The following is a 19,747-nucleotide window of genomic DNA, read 5'->3' as shown; positions in this document are numbered from 1 at the left end:
TTAGGTTGATCTTAGATTAGGATAAATGGTCGCACAATATCATGGGCCGAAGGGCCTGTACCGAGCTGTACTGTTCTATGTTCTAAGGTTGGTCTCCACGGATGAGAAACCAGCGATGAGGATAGATTGGAGAGGTTGGGATTGTTAGAGGACAAGGCTTTGATAGAGGTTTTCAAAATCATGAGGGCGAGAGATGGAGAAACTGTTCCCCCTCGCCAAAGGATCGAGAAGGAGAGGGGCACAGATTTGAAGTGATTTGAGAAAGAAGGAAAGGCTGGTCTTGTATCTGCTGGAGTTTAGAAGAGTGAGAGACGACGCGAACGAAACCTTTCAGATCCTGAGGCGCGTCAATAATAATAATCTTTATTATTGTCACAAGTCGGCTGACATTAACACTGCAGTGAAGTTACTGTGAAAAGCCCCTAGTCGCCACACTCCGGCGCCTGTTCGGGTGCACGGAGGGAGAATTCAGAATCTCCAATTCACCTAACCTGCACGGCTTTCGGGACTTGTGGGAGGAATCCGGAGCACCCGGAGGAAACCCGGGCAGACACGGGGAGAACGTGCAGACTCCGCACAGACAGTGACCCAAGCCGGGAAAAAACCCGGTTCCCCCGGCGCCGTGAAGCAGCAGTGCTAACCACTGCGCTCAACCACTCAACAGGGCGGATGTGGAAGAGGATCTTCCCTCCTGTGGGAGAATCTAGAACTGGGGGGGGGTGGGGGGGGGGGTCACCGTTTAAAAAGAAGAGGACGCCATTTAAAAGTGAGAGAAATGTTTTCTCTCAGAGAGCGGCGGAGTTCTGTGGAACTCTCTTCCTCAAAAGATGCTGGATGCAGGGTCTTTGAATACTTTATTTTGTTAAATTTAGAGTACCCAATTATTTTTTTTTCCAATTAAAGGGCAATTTAGCGTGGCCAATCCACCTAGCCTGCACATCTTTGGGTTGTGGGGGCGAAACCTGTCATGCAAACATGCAGCCAATGAACACATAGAGTAGGACACGACCAATGAGCAGTCAGGACACTCAGGGATGGTATCTCACTATCAAAGGGATGAGGCTCTCACACCCCGCCTCTTTCCACAGACCAACATCTAAAGAGTGAGACAGGGTGTATCCTCAGCATCACACCCCAGCACGTGGCTTAGAGCAAAGGCTGGTTCAGTTAGACTGAGTTACTACATTTAGATTAGCAGAGAGTCAAACTCATTGGGAACTGTGCTAATAGTTCAATAAAACACATTGAACTCACTTCGAAATCGGGAGCGTCTTTTACTCAAAACTGCATCAAGTGGCAGCTTGTGTTATTCCAAGTTACATAACCCACACAGACACGGGCGAGAATGTGCAAACTCCACACGGACAGTGACCCAGGGCCGGGATTCGAACCTGGGACCTCGGCGCCGTGAGGCAGCAGTGCTAACCCACCGCGTCACCGTGCTGCCGTCTTTGAATATTTTAAAGGCAGAGGTGGATAGATTATTGGCAAGCAGGGAAGAGTTGGGTCTTCCGTGGGCCAGAGAAATTACATTTCAATAATGCCTTCTCGAGGGGAATTAGAGACGGGGAAATAAATGAAAATCGCTTATCTGCACAAGTCGGCTTCAAATGAAGTTACTGTGAAAAGCCCCTCGTCGCCACATTCCGGCGCCTGTTCGGGGAGGCCGGTACGGGAATCGAACCGTGCTGCTGGCCTGCCTTGGTCTGCTTTCAAAGCCAGCGATTTAGCCCAGTGTGCTAAACCAGTCCCTGTGCTGGGATGGAGATGATGTGGAGATGCCGGCGTCGGACTGGGGCAAGCACAGTAAGAAGTCTTACAACACCAGGTTAAAGTCCAACAGGTTTGTTTCAAACACGAGCTTTCGGAGCGCAGCTCCTTCCTCAGGTGAATGGCAAGGATACTCACAGCTGAATGGAATGATCAAACATTTCGTTCAGTAAAAACGGGAAGGAAAAAGCCCCTTTCAGACATGAGGGGAGCTCTACTTCCATGTAGGGGCCAACATGCAAATTAAATGAATGAAAGAGATGGAGAGCACCCACTTACACACAGCAAGTGTTGGCTGATTCATTAACACCCCACCACAGTCCTCAAAGGAGCCGAGAGTGAAACTCATTTCAATTCTGGCAACAAAGGAGGCCAGCTCGGTACAGTTGGCCTGTCAAAGCCTCCTGACACGTCTGGCTAGGTAACGTCACAACCCCTGCAATAAATGAGCAAACTGCAGTTAACTCATTCTCTTTTTCAGCCTGTGAGGAACAGGTCTTAAAATGAGTTTTTGGAAGGAGGTGACAGAAAGTTGACTGATTACCAAAAGCTCTGGGGAACCAGAAGTTCCGAAATAAGAGGAGGCCAGGGTAATTTCGCCAAATTACTGGATTTGGGGCTATTAATAAAAGGGGAGTTGGTGTTTGATTGGAGACTTCCGCAGTCAGGTCATGCCCCCCCCCCCCCCCCCCCCCCCCCGCCCCCAAGGACCAATGCAGTCATTCTGACGTGCTGTCACTGTTGAAGTAGAACACCTATTTCTACAGAGCAAGATCCCACGAGGGGCCATTAGTTGAATGGTCAGATTAGCTACTTTCGGTGGTGTTGGGAGGTTTACCAGGTTTGATGGCAAATGTATTGTGACTAGCTAACCAAGTTGTTTCGGATTGTTATGCCAGGGGTGGTATGAGGCGCTGGGACTGCGGCACTGAGGTCCCAGGTTCGAATCCCGGCCCTGGGTCACTGTCCGTGTGGAGTTTGCACATTCTCCCCGTGTCTGCGTGGGTTTCGCCCCCACAACCCAAAGATGTGCAGGGTAGGTGGACTGGCCGCGCTAAATTGCCCCTTAACTGGAAAAAAAATAATTGGGTGCTCTAAATTTAAAAAAAGATTGTTAGGCCTCTTGCTCGCATCCATAAAGGTGAGAAAAGTAGAATCCCTGCAGCCATTCAGCCCATTGAGTCTGCACCGTCCCTCTGAAAGAGCGCCTCTATCCAGGCCCTATCCCCACCCAACCTGCACATCTGTTGGACTGTGGGAGGAAACCGGAGCACCCGGAGGAAACCCACGCAGACACGGGGAGGATGTGCAGACTCCGCACAGACAGTGACCCGAGCCGGGAATTGAACCTGGGACCCTGGAGCTGTGAGGCAGCAGTGCTGACCACTGTGCTACCGTGCCATCAATTGAATGCTCAGCCCAGAACCAGACCATAAGGCCCAGCTGGTCAACGGGAATGCACGGATTAAGGAATAGGAAGGGGCCGTTGAGCCCCTCGAGCCTATCCCACCATCCGACGAGATGTGTGACCCAACTCCATTTGCTCACCTCTGTCCCTTAACAGCTTCGGTTAATGACAACCTCTCAACCTCAAGTTCAAAGTTAACAACTGGTCCTGTTTGTGGAGGTGAGTTTAGGCCACCCTTTTGCGGGTGGAGATTATTTTTTCTCATTCCACCCCTGGAAGATCTGGCTCAAAATTTTAGATTCTGCCTCCCAGTCGCAGACGACCCCCACCTTCCCCCCCCCCCCCCACCCTACGGGGACAGCCTCTCTCTCGCTACCTTGTCTGTTTCCCTAGATATCTTGAAAACCTCCATTAGGTTGCCCCTTTAACCTTCTAAATTCCAGGTAATACCACCCGAGTTAGACGTTGGAGAATGAGTCGGCCATTCGGCCCATTGAGTCTGCTCCATTCAATGAGATCGTGACCGATCTGATGTGATAATCCCCAACTCCACTTTCTCGCCCTATTCCCATAATCCTCGATTCTCTCTCTGATTAAAAATCTGTCTCAGCTTGGCGCATACGTTTTTAAAAAAAAATGATCCTTATTGAACATTTTCGTTTATGACAGACACGTATATCAAACACACAATCCGTGTTGCCCGTTGTATCTCCAACAATAACAGATTTCAATAAAGACCTTCCTTGTACTGAACATATCAGAAATGTGATAAATAATTTATATCTGTCATGTGAGAAATTAGAAAGGGGTGTTTATAAATGGATGTGTATATAAATATCTGTAGTGAGAAATGGGTGTTTACTACTGCAGTGATGTCAGAGGTGGAGCTGGGCTGTCTGTCAGCTTTTTACTTTCGTTTTAGGCTGTTTGCTGCAGGGTGTGTTTTAGTTTTGTTTTCAGAGCTGGATAGCTGCAGTCACATCCAGAAGGTGTACAAATCTCTCTCTGTAATCTAAAGACTGTAAATCGATCCTGGTGATTTAAAACTAATAACAGTAGTGACTTTAACCTGATGTGCTTCTGGTAAAAAGGTGTTTTAAGTCGTATGGATGTTAAAAGGAAAGCTTAAAGGATTACTTAGTGTTGTATTCTTTGGGGGTTGTATTTGAATTGATGGTTGCTAAGATGTTCACTGTACGCTTTAAAAAGGTTAACTTGAGTTCATAGAATAAACATTGTTTTGCTTTAAAAAATACTTTTCCATTTCTGCTGTACCACACCTGTAGAGTGGGCCGTGTGCTCCCCATACCACAATCTAGTAAAAGTTGTGGGTCGGGTGAACTCCATGATACACTTTGGGGTTCTCTAAACCCTGGCCCATAACATTTCTTGCTAAACCGATGATGAAAATTTGCATTAGTTTTATCAAGCGTAGAAGAGAACATTGTATTAACTGGTGATGGTATAAAAGTAGACAGACGGATGGCTTCATTTTCTGAGCCCCTTTTGTCTCTTTGCACTTCTTCAGGCTCGATACGATTTCCACTTTACTCCGGACTTGCGTGTGTGCGCACCTTCGCCCCTTAGTGTGTTAGGCTGATTTCCCTTTTTCCTCTCTGTGGTTGGGGTGTTTCCTCCTCCCCCCTCTCATTCCCTGGCTGTTCCTCCCGTTTCCTGCCCCCCCCCCCTCCCCTGCTCCATCCTCCCACCCTCTCCCCTCCCCTAGTTTGTGGCCACGGACAGGTCTTCGAAGAGGCTGGCCAATTGTTTCCATGTAGGGACGGAACCCTTCCTCTCTTCCCCCGATTTGGGAATTTTTACCTTTTCCAACTTTGGGAAGTCCGCTAGGAGGGAGAGCCACCGAGGCTCTGGGTGGTCCTGCCGACCTCCATCCGAGCGGAAGTCTCCGCCGGGCAATCAGGGAGGCGAAGGCCAGGGCGTCGGCCCCTCTCCCCAAAAGGAATTCTGGGTGCTCTGATACCCCCCAAAAGACCGCCACTAGTGGGCATGGCTCCATCTTTATCACAACCACTCTGGACATGGCCTGGAAGAAGGCGGTCCAGAACACAATGAGTTTGGGGAAGAACCAGAACCTGTGGGTGTGGTTGGCTGGACCCCTCTGACATCACTTGCACTTATCCCCCACCTTCGGGAAGAACCCGCTCATGCGTGCCCAGGCTAGGGGTGCCCTGTTTTAGCGGGTTAGGCTCAGCGCTGTGCATGAGGAGGTGGAGTTGACCCTGAATAGAGCTTCGATCCAGAGTCTTCCCCCATCTCCATGCCCACCTCCTCCTCCCATTTTCTTCCGTGTCTCGTCCAGTGGGCTCCTTACCTCTTCTAACAGTCGTCCGTATATGTCGCTGCCTCGAACACTCTTAGCGACCCGGCCTCTACAGCTCTCTGCGGTAACGAATTCCACAGATTCACTCCCCTCTGAGAGAAGAAATTCCTCCTCATCTCTGTCTGAAATGGGGCGACCTCCCTCACTCTGAGATTCTGCCCTCTGGCCCCAGACTCTCCCACAGGGGGAAACAACCTTTCAGCATCAACCTCTCAGCATCGACCCTGTCCAACCCCCTGAGAATCCGATACGTCTCAATAAGGTCGCCTCTCATTCGTCTGAACTCCAATGAGCACAGGCCCAACCTACTCAACCTCTCCTCGTAATAAAGCCCCTCCCTACCCGGGATCGACCGAGTGAACCTTCTCTGGATGGCCTCCTATCCCAGTCTATCTTTCCTTAGGTAAGGGGACCAGAACTGTTCACAGTGTCCCAGGTGTGGCCCAGTTTGTGTGATCACACCTTGTAATTTGGAGTCCAAGAATTCTGAGTGGTTTTGAGCCCGACAGACGTGGGTGAGATGGCGTGAGACGACCTCAGACCCGTGTCCCAACATCATCGCACATTTGCGTGATATTTCGCTCGGCGGGAGTCCATGGGAGCCCGTCCAAGCGCGCCTTACAACCATCAAGCCCATTAAGGAGTCCATAAAAACTATTTTACCTGGTTGTTCAACGGTATGGGTTCGCAGACAGGCCAAACTTGTTTCATTCTTTCATAGAACATAGAACATAGAACATAGAACATAGAACAGTACAGCACAGAACAGGCACTTCGGCCCTCGATGTTGTGCCGAGCAATGATCACCCTACTCAAACCCACGTATCCACCCTATACCCGTAACCCAACAACCCCCCCCCCCCTTAACCTTACATTTATTAGGACACTACGGGCAATTTATCACGGCCAATCCACCTAACCCGCACATCTTTGGACTGTGGGAGGAAACCGGAGCACCCGGAGGAAACCCACGCAGGCACGGGGAGGGCGTGCAGACTCCACACAGACAGTGACCCAGCTGGGAATCGAACCTGGGACCCTGGAGCTGTGAAGCATTTATGCTAACCACCGTGCTACCGTGCTGCCCCTGGGGATGTGGGCGGCGCCGGGCCGGGCCCAGCATTTGTTGCCCGTCCCTAATTGCCCCTTGAATTGAGTGTCTCGCTCGGCCATTTCAGAGAGGCATTTAAGACTCAACCACATCGCTGTGTGGGGTCTGGAGTCACGTGTAGGCCAGACCGGGTAAGGACGGCAGATTTCCTTCCCTAAAGGGGACATTAGTGAACCAGATGGGTTTTACGACAATCATGGTCGTCATTGCTGAGATTGTATTATAATTCCAGGTTCTTTTTTAATTAATTGAATTTAAATTCTATGGGGGGGGGTGGTGCATGGGCGAGTTGAGGCAATGTCCCCAGAGTGTTAGCCTGGGTATTACAGGACCGGGTACGTTAACACTGGGCCACCATCTCCCCTGAAGCATAGGCATCCGGTTTGAGGTGTATAGCAGGTTCAAACATGATGTGTGCAAGGCTGGTTTGGAGTGGAGGACGTGTGGTGTGGTGAAGGGGTTCTTGTTGAGGCATTTAAAAACGGGGAGAGATGCAGAAAAGTCATGATCTGACCGAATTGCAAAGGAATCCCACGTCGAGCACGTTTAGCCGGGTATTTCCTGGCGCTCACAGCGCCCAGAAAGACCACGCTATCGAACGGGGCTCTGTTACTATCCAGGGACTCAGCCGGAACGCCCCATCGAGGATGCACTCAGTCCCGTTTCCTACACTGGGGAGCTCCGCTGGCCGTTAGTCCTGAGCGCAGGAGGAGATCGGGACGCCATTTTAAAATGGCACCCCGATCTATCGATCCCCTCAACGCGTCCCCCAAAATACCCAGCTCAGCTAAAAGGGGCTCCTCGCCCCGCCCCCTCCCCTCGCACAGGCAGGGCCCAATCCCCAGGCTGTCACAATGCCAGCCTGGCTCCTGGGCAGTGCCCAACTGGCAGCCAGGTGGCGCTGCCAGAGTGCCAGTGCCAAGGTGGCACCAGCAGCCACCAACCACCCAGGGGTCTCCGATCCCCTGGGCGAGCTCCCCAAATATCGTTCCGACTGGTGCCCATTTGTTGGGGATCAGTACTGAACGGCTCTCGCCCAAGGTCCCCGACGTGGAGGGGTTAAATCTCAACGCCTCGGGGAGATCAGCCGAGCTGCACATTAGAGTGAGGCTAGCTACTCACTCCAACATGCCGACTTTCCACGTACTGATCCCGCCCACAATGGGATCCCGATGGAGACGCCTTGCGAGGTCCCGTTAGATCTGGCGAGGCGTGGCGAGACGGGTAACACCCCGAAGAGGCCGCGCCCGGCATCTACGGGCCACATCATGTCCCCTTTATGGCGGGAGCGGCCGATAGATCGTGCCCCCAAGCGTTTGAAAGCGGAGTTCCCTGAGAACTGGGGTGAGATGACACCTCGGAACTCTGCGCGAGTGATGGGATGGCGAGAGGGCAGTGGGCAGAAGTTGGCAGAGCGGAAGGAGATGAGTTGCCACAAAGAGATGGAAATATTTCCTCAAGTCGAGTGGGGCGAGGCCACTGTGTAATTTACAGACAAGGATGAGGGTCAGTGGGCAATGATGTCCTCCCATATGTGCAAAGCGGGCGGCACGGTAGCACAGTGGTTGGCACTGTTGCTTCACAGCGTCCCGGGTTCGATTCCCGGCTTGGGTGACTGTCTGTGCGGAGTCTGCACGTTCTCCCCGTGTCTGCGTGGGTTTCCTCCGGGTCCTCCGGTTTCCTCCCACAAGTCCCGAAAGACGTGCTTGTTGGGTGAATTGGACATTCTGAATTCTGTGTTAATGTAAGCCTACCTGTGACAATAAAGATTATTATTATTTAAGACGTTGTGTAGGACAGGGATTGGGAGGGAGCCTTCCGGACGTGTACCTACGGTCGAGTAGCAAACTCAGGAAACACTAGGGGCTCAACCAGGACACGGAGGACACACACTGTGAGGTAAAACAGCAGGGGTATCTCCCCCGGAGACCTGGCCAATATTTATCCTTCAACCAACGTCACTAACGCACCGTTCGGGCTGACCTGCGCATTATCACACCGTTGCCTGCGGGATCTTGCTGGGCGGCAATTGGCTGCAGAGGGCCGTTGGGCATGGGAGCTACTTTGCAAACCTTCAGGCGGACGCTGAAGCGGAACGGTTTCTTCACTGGGTTGGCGTTGCCCTGGGGATGGTTTTGGCTTGCGGTGCGGTGTCAAGCCAGGGTGCACTGGTAGGGTTTGGAGAGAATGGCAGGAAGGCAGATCTGCGGGCACAGAATCCGACGTTGACCACAGTGTCTACCCACAGGCTGAGGGTGTGGGTATCGACGGACATCCTGAGGTGACGGTGACGGTGAGGGAAAAGTACAAGGCAGTGACAAAATCTCCCTGAATCCCTCTGGGACCTGAGGGGGAACTTTCCTCCTGTCAGTTGTGGTTTCAGTTGTCAAAAGCAGTCACCCTGGTGACACGGATGGCAGTTACTCAAACTGCACCTGGAAAGTCCTCAAATGTACCCTTTCGCTTTGAGTTTCAGCTGAAAAGGCAGAATGTCACCTCCCCGCCTCGCCCTTCACGTTCCTGCTCTCCCGAAAGTACTCACTCCCACCAGCCCCCGCCCTGGCCCCCGTTTCGCAGGCCGTCGGAGGCGACGAGTTGCTGCCGGCCGGTGATAACGGCCTCACCCCGCAGCCCGGTTCCGCGCCCGTCCTCACACACAACGGCCACACTCCCATTTTCCAGATAGATGGGGCAGGAGTGTTCGGAAAGATGGACGAGAAGGGCCCGCATTTATATAGCACCCTTCCGGTGTCCCGGCATGCTTTACAGCTTGGGTGCTGCCGCAATGTCGGAAACGCGGCATTCAGTCAATATGCGCACAGCAAGATCCCGCACACCGCAGTGCCAGAATGCATAACCCGCATTTTGGTCATGTTGGCTGAGGGATTCACTTTAGTCCTGGGATCTCGCCGACTTCCATGAACTAAACGGGCGGAGAATTGCCGGGTCCGTGGCCGCGCATGCGCACGCCGATGACCTGCAGCGGCCGCACCGTTAAACATGGCGTCGGCCATGCGCGAATCCAACCTGCCCCCCCCCCTAGCCACCCCCCACCAGTCCCCCCAGCCTTCCCGGAAGCCCCCCCCCCATCCGGCCTGAGCCAGTAGCACAGCTCCCGCCTGTCTGTGGGGGCGCTGGACGCAGTCACATAGAACATAGAACATTACAGCACAGTGCAGGCCCTTCGGCCCTCAATGTTGTACCGACCTGTGAAACCCCTCTAAAGCCCATCCACGCTATTCCCTTATCATCCATATGTCTATCCAATGACCATTTAAATGCCCTTAATGTTGGCGAGTCCACTACTGTTGCAGGCAGGGCATTCCACGCCCTCACTACTCTCTGAGTAAAGAACCTACCTCTGACATCTGTCCTGTATCTATCTCCCCTCAATTTAAAGCTATGTCCCCTCGTGCTGGACATCACCATCCGAGGAAAAAGGCTCTCTCTGTCCACCCTATCTAACCCTCTGATCATCTTGTATGCCTCAATTAAGTCACCTCTTAACCTTCTTCTCTCTAACGGAAACAGCCTCAAGTCCCTCAGCCTTCCCTCATAAGATTTTCCCTCCATACCAGCAACATCCTGGTAAATCTCCTCTGCACCCGTTCCAAAGCTTCCACATCCTTCCTATAATGCGGCGAACAGAATTGCACGCAATACTCCAAATGCGGCCGCACCAGAGTTTTGTATAGCTGCAACATGACCTCATGGCTCCGAAACTCAATCCCTCTACCAATAAAAGCTAACACACCGTACGCCTTCTTAACAACCCTCTCAACCTGGGTGGCAACTTTCAGGGATCTATGTACATGGACACCGAGATCTCTCTGCTCATCCACACTACCAAGAATCTTACCATTAGCCCAGTACTCTGTCTTCCTGTTATTCCTTCCAAAATGAATCACCTCACACTTTTCTGCATTAAACTCCATTTGCCACCTCTCAGCCCAGCTCTGCAGCTTATCTATGTCCCTCTGTAACTTGTAACATCCTTCCGCACAGTCCACAACTCGACCGACTTTAGTGTCATCTGCAAATTTACACACCCATCCTTCTACGCCCTCCTCCAGGGCATTTATAAAAATGACAAACAGCAGTGGCCTCAAAACAGATTCTTGTGGTACACCACTAGTAACTGGACTCCAGTCTGAACATTTCCCATCAACCATCACCCTTTGTCTTCTTCCAGCTAACCAATTTCTGATCCAAACTGCTAAATCACCCTGAATCCCATGCCTCCGTATTTTCTGCAATAGCCTACCGTGGGGAACCTTATCAAACGCTTTACTGAAATCCATATACACCACATCAACTGCTTTACCCTCATCCACCTGTTTGGTCACCTTCTCAAAGAACTCAATAAGGTTTAGAACATAGAACATAGAACAGTACAGCACAGAACAGGCCCTTCGGCCCTCAATGTTGTGCCGAGCCATGATCACCCTACTCAAACCCACGTATCCACCCTATACCCGTAACCCAACAACCTTAACCTTACTTTTATTAGGACACTACGGGCAATTTAGCATGGCCAATCCACCTAACCCGCACATCTTTGGACTGTGGGAGGAAACCGGAGTACCCGGAGGAAACCCACGCACACAGGGGGAGGACGTGCAGACTCCACACAGACAGTGACCCAGCCGGGAATCGAACCTGGGACCCTGGAGCTGTGAAGCATTTATGCTAACCACCATGCTACCCTGCTGCCCAGGCACGACCTACCCTTCACAAAACCGTGTTGACTATCTCTAATCAAATTATTCCTTTCCAGATGATTATACATCCTATCTCTTATAAACCTTTCCAAGACTTTGCCCACAACAGAAGTAAGGCTCACTGGTCTATTGTTACCGGGGTTGTCTCTACTCCCCTTCTTGAACAAGGGGACAACATTTGCTATCCTCCAGTCTTCTGGCACATTTCCTGTAGACAAAGATGACTTAAAGATCAAAGCCAAAGGCTCAGCAATCTCCTCCCTAGCTTCCCAGACAATCCTAGGATAAATCCCATCCGGCCCAGGGGACTTATCTATTTTCACTCTTTCCAGAATTGCTAACACCTCCTCCTTATGAACCTCAAGCCCTTCCAGTCTAGTAGCCTGTATCTCAGTATTCTCAACAACATTGTCTTTTTCCTGTGTGAATACTGACGAAAAATATTCATTTAGCACCTCTGCTATCTCCTCGGGCTCCACGCACAACTTCCCACTACTGTCCTTGACGGGCCCTACTCTTACCCTAGTCATTCTTTTATTCCTGAGATATCTATAGAAAGCTTTAGGGTTATCCTTGATCCTACCTGCCAAAGACTTCTCATGTCCCCGCCTGGCTCTTCTTAGCTCTCTCTTTAGGTCCTTCCTAGCTAACTTGTAACTCTCGAGCGCCCTAACTGAACCTTCCCGTCTCATCTTTCCATAAGCAATCTGTCCGCAGCCTCCACGCCGGGGTCCCGCCCGCTGAGACCATGTCAACCGCCTGGTCAGGAACTCGGCCCATTGGGGCGGAGCATCGGGGGAGGGCCTTCAGGTGACGCACTGATACTGTCCCAACGGCGAGTGGCGCACGGCGCGATGACGCCATTTCGGAGGGGGCAGAGTGTACGAAACCTGCAACAAACAGGCGCCGCCCCCGATTTCACCATCAAAAGAAATCCTCCTCCTGGTCGGCGATTACGATATTGGCGTCGGGGAACGGAGATCCCGCCCACCACCTCCGACAGCGTAACACTCCTTCCGGAGCAGGGGGCACGCTTGATTTCTACTCCATGTCTTCATCCTTTCAGACCCTCGCTCCAAGCCCAGGGTCCACTGACCCCAATGCTGGACCCTGGGCTGCTGAGGAGTCAGGGAGAGAGAGGCAGAGAGAGAGAGAGAGAGAGGCAGAGAGAGAGAGAGGCAGAGAGAGAGAGAGAGAGAGAGGCAGAGAGAGAGAGGCAGAGAGAGAGAGAGAGAAAGACAGAGTGAGAGAGAGAGGCAGAGAGAGAGAGGCAGAGAGAGAGAGGCAGAGAGAGAGGCAAGAGAGAAAAAGACAGAGTGAGAGAGAGGCAGAGAGAGAGAGAAAGAAAGAGTGAGAGAGAGGCAGAGAGAGAGAGAAAGACAGAGTGGGAGAGAGAGAGGCAGAGAGAGAGAGAGGCAGAGAGAGAGAGAGAAAGACAGTGAGAGAGAGAGAGGCAGAGAGAGAGAGAGAAAGACAGAGTGAGAGAGAGAGGCAGAGAGAGAGAGAGGCAAGAGAGAAAAAGACAGAGTGAGAGAGAGGCAGAGAGAGGCAGAGAGAGAGAGAAAGAAAGAGTGAGAGAGAGGCAGAGAGAGAGAGAGAAAGACAGAGTGGGAGAGAGAGAGGCAAAGAGAGAGAGGCAGAGAGAGAGAAGGACAGAGTGAGAGAGAGGCAGAGAGAGAGAGAAAGACAGAGTGGGAGAGAGAGAGGCAGAGAGAGAGAAGGACAGAGTGGGAGAGAGGCAGAGAGAGAGAGAGGCAGAGAGAGAGAGAGAAAGACAGAGTGAGAGTGGCAGAGAGGGAGAGAGAGAACAATAGATGTGTTTGCATTGGAGAGGGTGCAGAGGAGATTCACCAGGATGTTACCTGGGCTGGAGCATTTCAGTTATAAAGAGGGGCGGGTTAGGCTGCTTTGGAGCAGAGAGGGCTGAGGGGGGACCAGATTGAAATGAAAAAAATATTAGGGGGACAGTTAAGGTGAATAGGAAGAAACTTTCCCCCTTAGTCGATGGGTCAATAACTAAGGGGCATAGATTTACAGTAATGGGAAGGAGATTTCGAGGGGATTTGAGGAAAATCCTTTTCCCCCAGAGGATGATGGGAATCTGGAACTCGCTTCCTGAAAGGATGGTGGAGGCGGGAACCCTCACAACATTTAAGAAGCATTTTCGATGAGCACTCGGAACGTCCGAGCAACACAAAGCTACAGGCCAAATGCTGGAAAATGGGATTAGAGTGGACAGGTGCTTGACGGCTGGCACAGTAACGTTGGGCCGAATGGCCTCTTTCTGTGTTGTAAAACACCGTGGCTTTCTGGGAGAGGAAACAGTCATGGTCTTGATCTTGATTGCCACCCGCGAGTGGAGATCTTCTACGCTCAGGGTTGGACTGTGATGCATTCTCTGGTGGAATAGCTGGCTCACTCCCTGTCCCAAGGTCACCTATAAGGGGAAGCCACTTGGCCACGGTATCAGGGCAGTGAGGAGCCGGGGAGGGAACTCAATCGCAGCCTCCAACAGCAGTCATCTGTAGAGTTCCCGATCAAAATATGTTTACGGTTTTGGCGTTCTGCACCTGTTCTGCCTGCAGCTTCCTCTAATCAAACCTCACATTCTCGCCAGCGGGTGACCAAATGAGCGCATGTTTTGCTCTCTGTCTGTTGGCTTGCTGTCAAAGCGTAGTAGTGCGTCATTTTAGGCTTGTGAAACTCTCTCGCTGCGAGCTTCCTGTGGGTGACGGCTCTAGCGAGCTGACGAAAGCTGCAGGAATCACTCTGCACCGACCACGAGCCAGCGAGCACAGGACATCTCCGAGCGCCCGTCCCTTCACACGCGCCACCGGCACACGGTGCAGCATCAACCGGGGAAAACGGTAGGAACTGCCAGGCTCAGGGGGTAGGTGGGCAAAAGACGGACGAGAATCCCCGCTCTGTTTTGTATTCGGAAAAAGGCGCCCGTTGCCACCGGCATCGTACTTTCTTGCGTCGCTCCTGCAAAGGGTAAATTGGGGCATTTGGCACTGCGGATGCACAGTAACCATAGCGATTTGGCATTAGCGCTTGGTGATTGGGTTGGGCTGTAATGCGTTGGACTGGGTTGTCTCGGATTGGCACGGGTGAGGCTCGGTCCAGCTAGGCTGGGTTGCTCTGCATCGACGATGTAGGTCAGGTTGAGTGGCTTTTGTTTGGATTAGTTTGGGTTAGATTGGGGGTCAGATTGGGTTGGATTGGGTTAGATTGGGTAAGATTGAAGATTACTGCAATACACCAGAGGGACGTGAGTTTGAATGACTATTTGTTACGAACCCCTGGGCTGGTGCACGGTCGATTCTGGCCCCACTGGGACCCAGAGTCACAACGCAAGTGAATGAACCAATAATTCTTAGGAAAATACTCAAAGGGCGGGATTGGGACATCCCGGGATGCCTGGATTGGGTCCCCTGATGGGGCAGAGAATTGGGCGACAGGGTAAAAACGGGATTGACGCAGGGCTCCCATCCGATCGCGATGATCTCACCCTCCCGCTGGTGATGAGAGTGAGATCCATGCTGCATGCCAGCGATAGCGTGTAAATAAATGCAAATGCATCTTAATAACCCATTTGCACCCATTTAGAGGGCCCAGCCTTCTGTGATTCTCCGGTCAGCCGAGGCCTTCTGGTCTCTACCAGTCGGGCCCAGGTGTGGTGGACCTCGCGGTGGGTCAAGGGGGCAGTGGTTACCCGCTTGGCCCACTGCAAGTTCCACCATGCTGGTAGAGACCATCAAGGCCCCCCCCCCCCCCCGCCCCCCCAATAATGTACTGTCTGGCCACACCTCCTCTACCAGACCCCACCTCCTCGCGGACCCTGTAATAGGAGCCCCGCCCCTTCTACCCCCAAGGGATCTCCTGACCAAAGGGACTCCCCCCAAGAACTCCTGTAAAAAGGAGACCCCCCCCCACAGTGCCCCTGTAATAGGGGGACCACCACCAAAAGGTCCCCAACGACGCAAATAATTCTGAGTGTAGACTAAACTGGTGACAAACTCCCCAGAGCCCCGAACAAAGTGACGAAGGGTGGTTAGATAGCGGAGGGGAACTCACCAACAGAGCCGGCAGGAAACTCCCAACGAAACGAAGGGGACAGCGCGGTAGCATAGTGGTTAGCATAAATGCTTCACAGCTCCAGGGTCCCAGGTTCGATTCCCGGCTTGGGTCACTGTCTGTGCGGAGTCTGCACGTCCTCCCCGTGTGTGCGTGGGTTTCCTCCGGGTGCTCCGGTTTCCTCCCACAGTCCAAAGATGTGCGGGTTAGGTGGATTGGCCATGCTAAATTGCCCGTAGTGTCCTAAAAAAAAAAGTAAGGTTAAGGGGGGGGGTTGTTGGGTTACGGGTATAGGGTGGATACGTGGGTTTGAGTAGGGTGATCATGGCTCGGCACAACATTGAGGGCCGAAGGGCCTGTTCTGTGCTGTACTGTTCTATGTTCTATGAAACCCGCCACAAATGGCACTTAGAAACCTTTCTAAATGTTAGAAGACTCTTATCTTTTACTTTCACTTATTATCCCCCCCCCCCCCCCCCCCCCCCCCCCCCCCCCCCCCCCCCACTTCTCCCCTTGTCTTTGTCTGTCGTGTGTGTGTGTAGAGGGCAGAATGCGTTTAAGTGGAGTTCGGGGAGAGTTACGAATTAGATTATTGTTAACCTGTTGTATTTATTCTAGTTACTGTTATTGATAAACTTTTACAAACCTCGTTTAATTTTACAAACTAGTGACTGTAATTATTGGACGGCTCAGGGCCAAAGACTTTAGGCTTTTTTTTCAAAGAATTATTGGTTCATTCAATTGTGTTGCGACTCTGGGTCAAGTGGGCTGGAATTGACGGTGCGCCCGCCCAGGGGGACGTGCCAGCACTGTCGGTAGTTAAGGCTGGTTGATGGGGGAAGTAAGTGTTTGGCATGAAGCAAAGCTTCCTCGATGGACTGCACAGCAAGATCCAACATGTGCCAATGTGGGAAAGTGTGCTTGTACCTCGGCGGAGTCGGCCAAGGGAAGGATATTGGCCTTAACACTGGGGAACTCCCAAATAGTCTTTGGGATGGTTCGTACCCATGATGGTTCACTTCCTCAGACCCGCACCCAAGGTGTCACCGTCCGGCACTCCTTTGTAGATGTGAGGACGTACAACACGAAGATTCAAGCACAGAATTAAAAGGAGTTTTCCGTGGATTGGTGGAGGTAGCAACCTAGACAAAGAAAGTCCAACAGGTTTGTTTCAAACACGAGCTTTCGGAGCACTGCTCCTTCCTCAGGTGAAGGAAGGAAGGAACCTGAGGAAGGAGCAGTGCTCCGAAAGCTCGTGTTTGAAACAAACCTGTTGGACTTTAACCTGGTGTTGTAAACTTCTTACTGTGCTCACCCCAGTCCAACGCCGGCATCTCCACATCATAGAGAAAGAAAGCAATGCATTGAATTGGATGAATAGGAACATAGCGCAGAGGGACATAAGGCTCAGGAACATTGGCACATAGGACATTGGAACATCAGATTGGAACATATAAACATGGGGTATTAGGACGTAGGAACATGGGTCATAGGGACATCGAAACAAAGATAGAGGAAGACGGGGACATCAGATATTGGAACATAGATCATAGGAACATAGGACATATGAACACAGGACATTAGGATATATGAACACAGGATATTATGACATAGTAACATAGGTCATATGAACATAGGACAATGGAACATAGGACATTGAAAAAAAGGAAGCGCAGGTCGTAGAACTACAAGAGAATAAGACATAGGAACATAAGTTTGGTTTGGAAGGCGGTTGAGGTTTACGAAAGCCATTCAATGATACAATTGTGGGTGAGTTGGCAGTTTGACTGATGGAAATGTAACACCTTTCTGTCTCACCTACTGCCTGCACGTGAAGCAGGCATTTTCCATCCGCGTTGGTCGATCTTGGGTGACTTGAGGTTTTATAATGCTAAACTGGTGGTGTAGCTTTCGGAGGTTTAATGTTTGTCAGAATATTTTAGGTTCGAGGTTCGTTGTTCAGACGCCTACCCGCCGGCCCTGTTCACCGCCCCTCGGTATTTCCAATGCTGTGATTTATTTAAACTTATCTGTCATTGTCCTCTTCCAGATCCATCGCTGCTTGGTGTCGGAATCTGAGGTCCTCCTGCATTGCGCTGTGAGCCATCCCCAGAGGACATGAACCAATCATCATCCAATTGCAGCCAATGTAAGATCGATTTCCAGAAAAACAGTGTTGAATTGGCGGCGATGTACAGTGTCATCTTTACTGTCAGCTTTACCATGAACTGCCTGACCCTGTGGCCCATCATCTTGCAAGTCAAGCAGAGGAACGTCCTTGGAGTTTACCTCTTGAGCCTGTCCATATCGGACTTCTTCTACGTCTTGACCATTCCTCTCTGGGTCCTGTATTACTACAATGGCCACCACTGGAAGCTCAGCCGGGCGGCCTGCTTTTTCTCGGGCTTTGTCTTCTACTCCAACGTCTACATCAGCATCTTTCTGCTCTGCTGCATCTCCACTGACCGCTACTTGGCGGTTGTCTATCCCATCGAGTCCCAGGGCTTCCGGCGGCCAGGCAAGGCCGTGCAGGTTAGCCTGTTGATATTCCTGGCCACCTTCGCCCTCCATCTTGCCATCTTCCTCAGCTCCACCAGCCAGGACGTGGGCCACGATGCGGACAACATGACTTGCTTCGAGCACATACCCCTAGTCCAGTCGGTGGCCATCGGCAACTACCTCCGCTTCACGGCAGGTTTCCTGGTGCCCCTCCTGATCTTGGCCTGGTCTTACCAGAGGATCGTCAAAGGCGTCAGGAAGAGCTTAACCCTGGGGAGGGAACAAAAGGCAAAGGTCAAGCTCATTTCCATATCGGTCATCATCATCTTTGTCATCTGCTTCGCCCCCTATCACATCATCCTCTTGCTCAGAACGATCTACTTCACTCTGGCCGACTGCAGTTGCGACTTTGAAGAGAAGGTTCACCTGGCCTTCAACGTCGCCCTGGCTCTGACCAGCCTCAACAGTGCGGTGGACCCAATCCTCTACGTGTTGGTCAGTAACGGTGTCAAAAAGGACCTGAGGAACGTTTTTACTTCCTTCAGCTGTACTCCTTTCGCAAAGGGGAGGGCGAAGGGATCGCCCATTTCGCTTACTAAGACCACCGCGTTGATTAGCGGCACGTGACCCGGGGCGGGATGGCCGGAGTGAACGGTCTGGAGCTTGGGTTCGCCGTTGGCCGAGAGAAAGGAGGTTGGTTCTCATGCCTGCACCCAGCTCCGATACCGGACAGGAGGCCGGATGTGGGTCAGCCGGCCAGGAGATGGAAAGGTGGCCTGCACACTGCCAACCCAAATAACTGAACTGTCCTTGCTGAGAGAAACAGCTGGCAACATGGACTCTCTGGAAGGGGTGGACTGCCCAGCTAATGACTGACCAAGCAGGCGGTTAGGGTAGAGGCCGGAGTGGAGGGTCAGGCTTTCCGGCCTCGACGAGCAGTGGCGGGCAGTTGCAGAGTCACCCTGGGGTCCTCCCCGTTCCCTAGCGTCGTGCTGCGATAGGGGGAGTGCTCCACTCCCACAGGACATCCTAGCGTAGACCCAGGGCTGGAAACATGGACCCAACGAGGAGATCCAGGGGTCAAACCTCTTTCCTTGAGCCAAACATTTGCCCTTTGCTCAGTTGAAGAGACTCGAGGGATTTTTTTTAGGTGTGATAAGCCCTCCTCGAGTACGTATTTATAACGTGGCATTTGAATATGTAGCGAATATTCACAATTTACATATGTAATAAGACCACAACCATTTGCATTTATAATGAGATGCCCAGAATTTGTGTCTGTCATGACTGGGACTCAGATTCTGATGATACTGTTTCTGTTAATAAAAGGACAGTTTCATTCACGCTTTCATTTCTCTTTGATTCTACTTCATTCACGAAACATGTTTCACAACCCTTCGGCTGGATTTCGGGGTGACTTCCACCTCAAGCTTCGTACGCAGACTAAATAGTCAAGTTAACATCGGGCAAACGGGTGAAAAGTGATGTGGCGGACAAATCTAGACGGACAAATTCAACAGGTAACAGTGGGCAGCTGGATATTTTTAAGGTGGGGTGGGCGGATTCTTGTTGGGCGAGGGGATCAAAGGTCATCGGGAGGGGGGGGGGTGTCGATGGGGAATGTGGAACTCCGACGCAAACAGATCAGCCATGATCTTATTGTATGGCGGATTAGGCTCGAGGGGCCGAATGGCCTACCTCTGCTCCAAATTCGTTTCCACGAGCCTCCTTGGCCTTGTATGGCACCACCAAACCTCACGGTCCATCAGCTGACTTGGCTATTAAGGAGAGCCTCACCGATACCGGTCACGTTTTAATCC

The 19,747-nt window shown here is 51.7% G+C and overlaps 1 protein-coding gene across 3 annotated transcripts in view; it reads left to right on the top strand.

Annotated features, from left to right (window-relative positions):
* Positions 1-19,276, top strand: part of LOC119958017 (probable G-protein coupled receptor 132) — a 37,191-nt gene extending 17,915 nt beyond the window's left edge. Inside the window, exons 1-2 of one of the 3 annotated variants that reach the window (XM_038786275.1) lie at positions 14,099-14,218; positions 17,479-19,276. In XM_038786275.1, the coding sequence (XP_038642203.1) occupies positions 17,547-18,554 (1,008 nt within the window). In that variant the 5' untranslated portion in view covers positions 14,099-14,218; positions 17,479-17,546 and the 3' untranslated portion in view covers positions 18,555-19,276. The other 2 variants (XM_038786276.1, XM_038786277.1) reach the window with 2 other exon arrangements.
* The last annotated feature ends 471 nt before the right edge of the window (positions 19,277-19,747 follow it).

Source organism: Scyliorhinus canicula, chromosome 27 (assembly GCF_902713615.1).
Source record: "Scyliorhinus canicula chromosome 27, sScyCan1.1, whole genome shotgun sequence".
Taxonomy (NCBI): Eukaryota; Metazoa; Chordata; class Chondrichthyes; order Carcharhiniformes; family Scyliorhinidae; genus Scyliorhinus; species Scyliorhinus canicula.
This window is presented reverse-complemented; position numbering and strand designations above follow the sequence as displayed.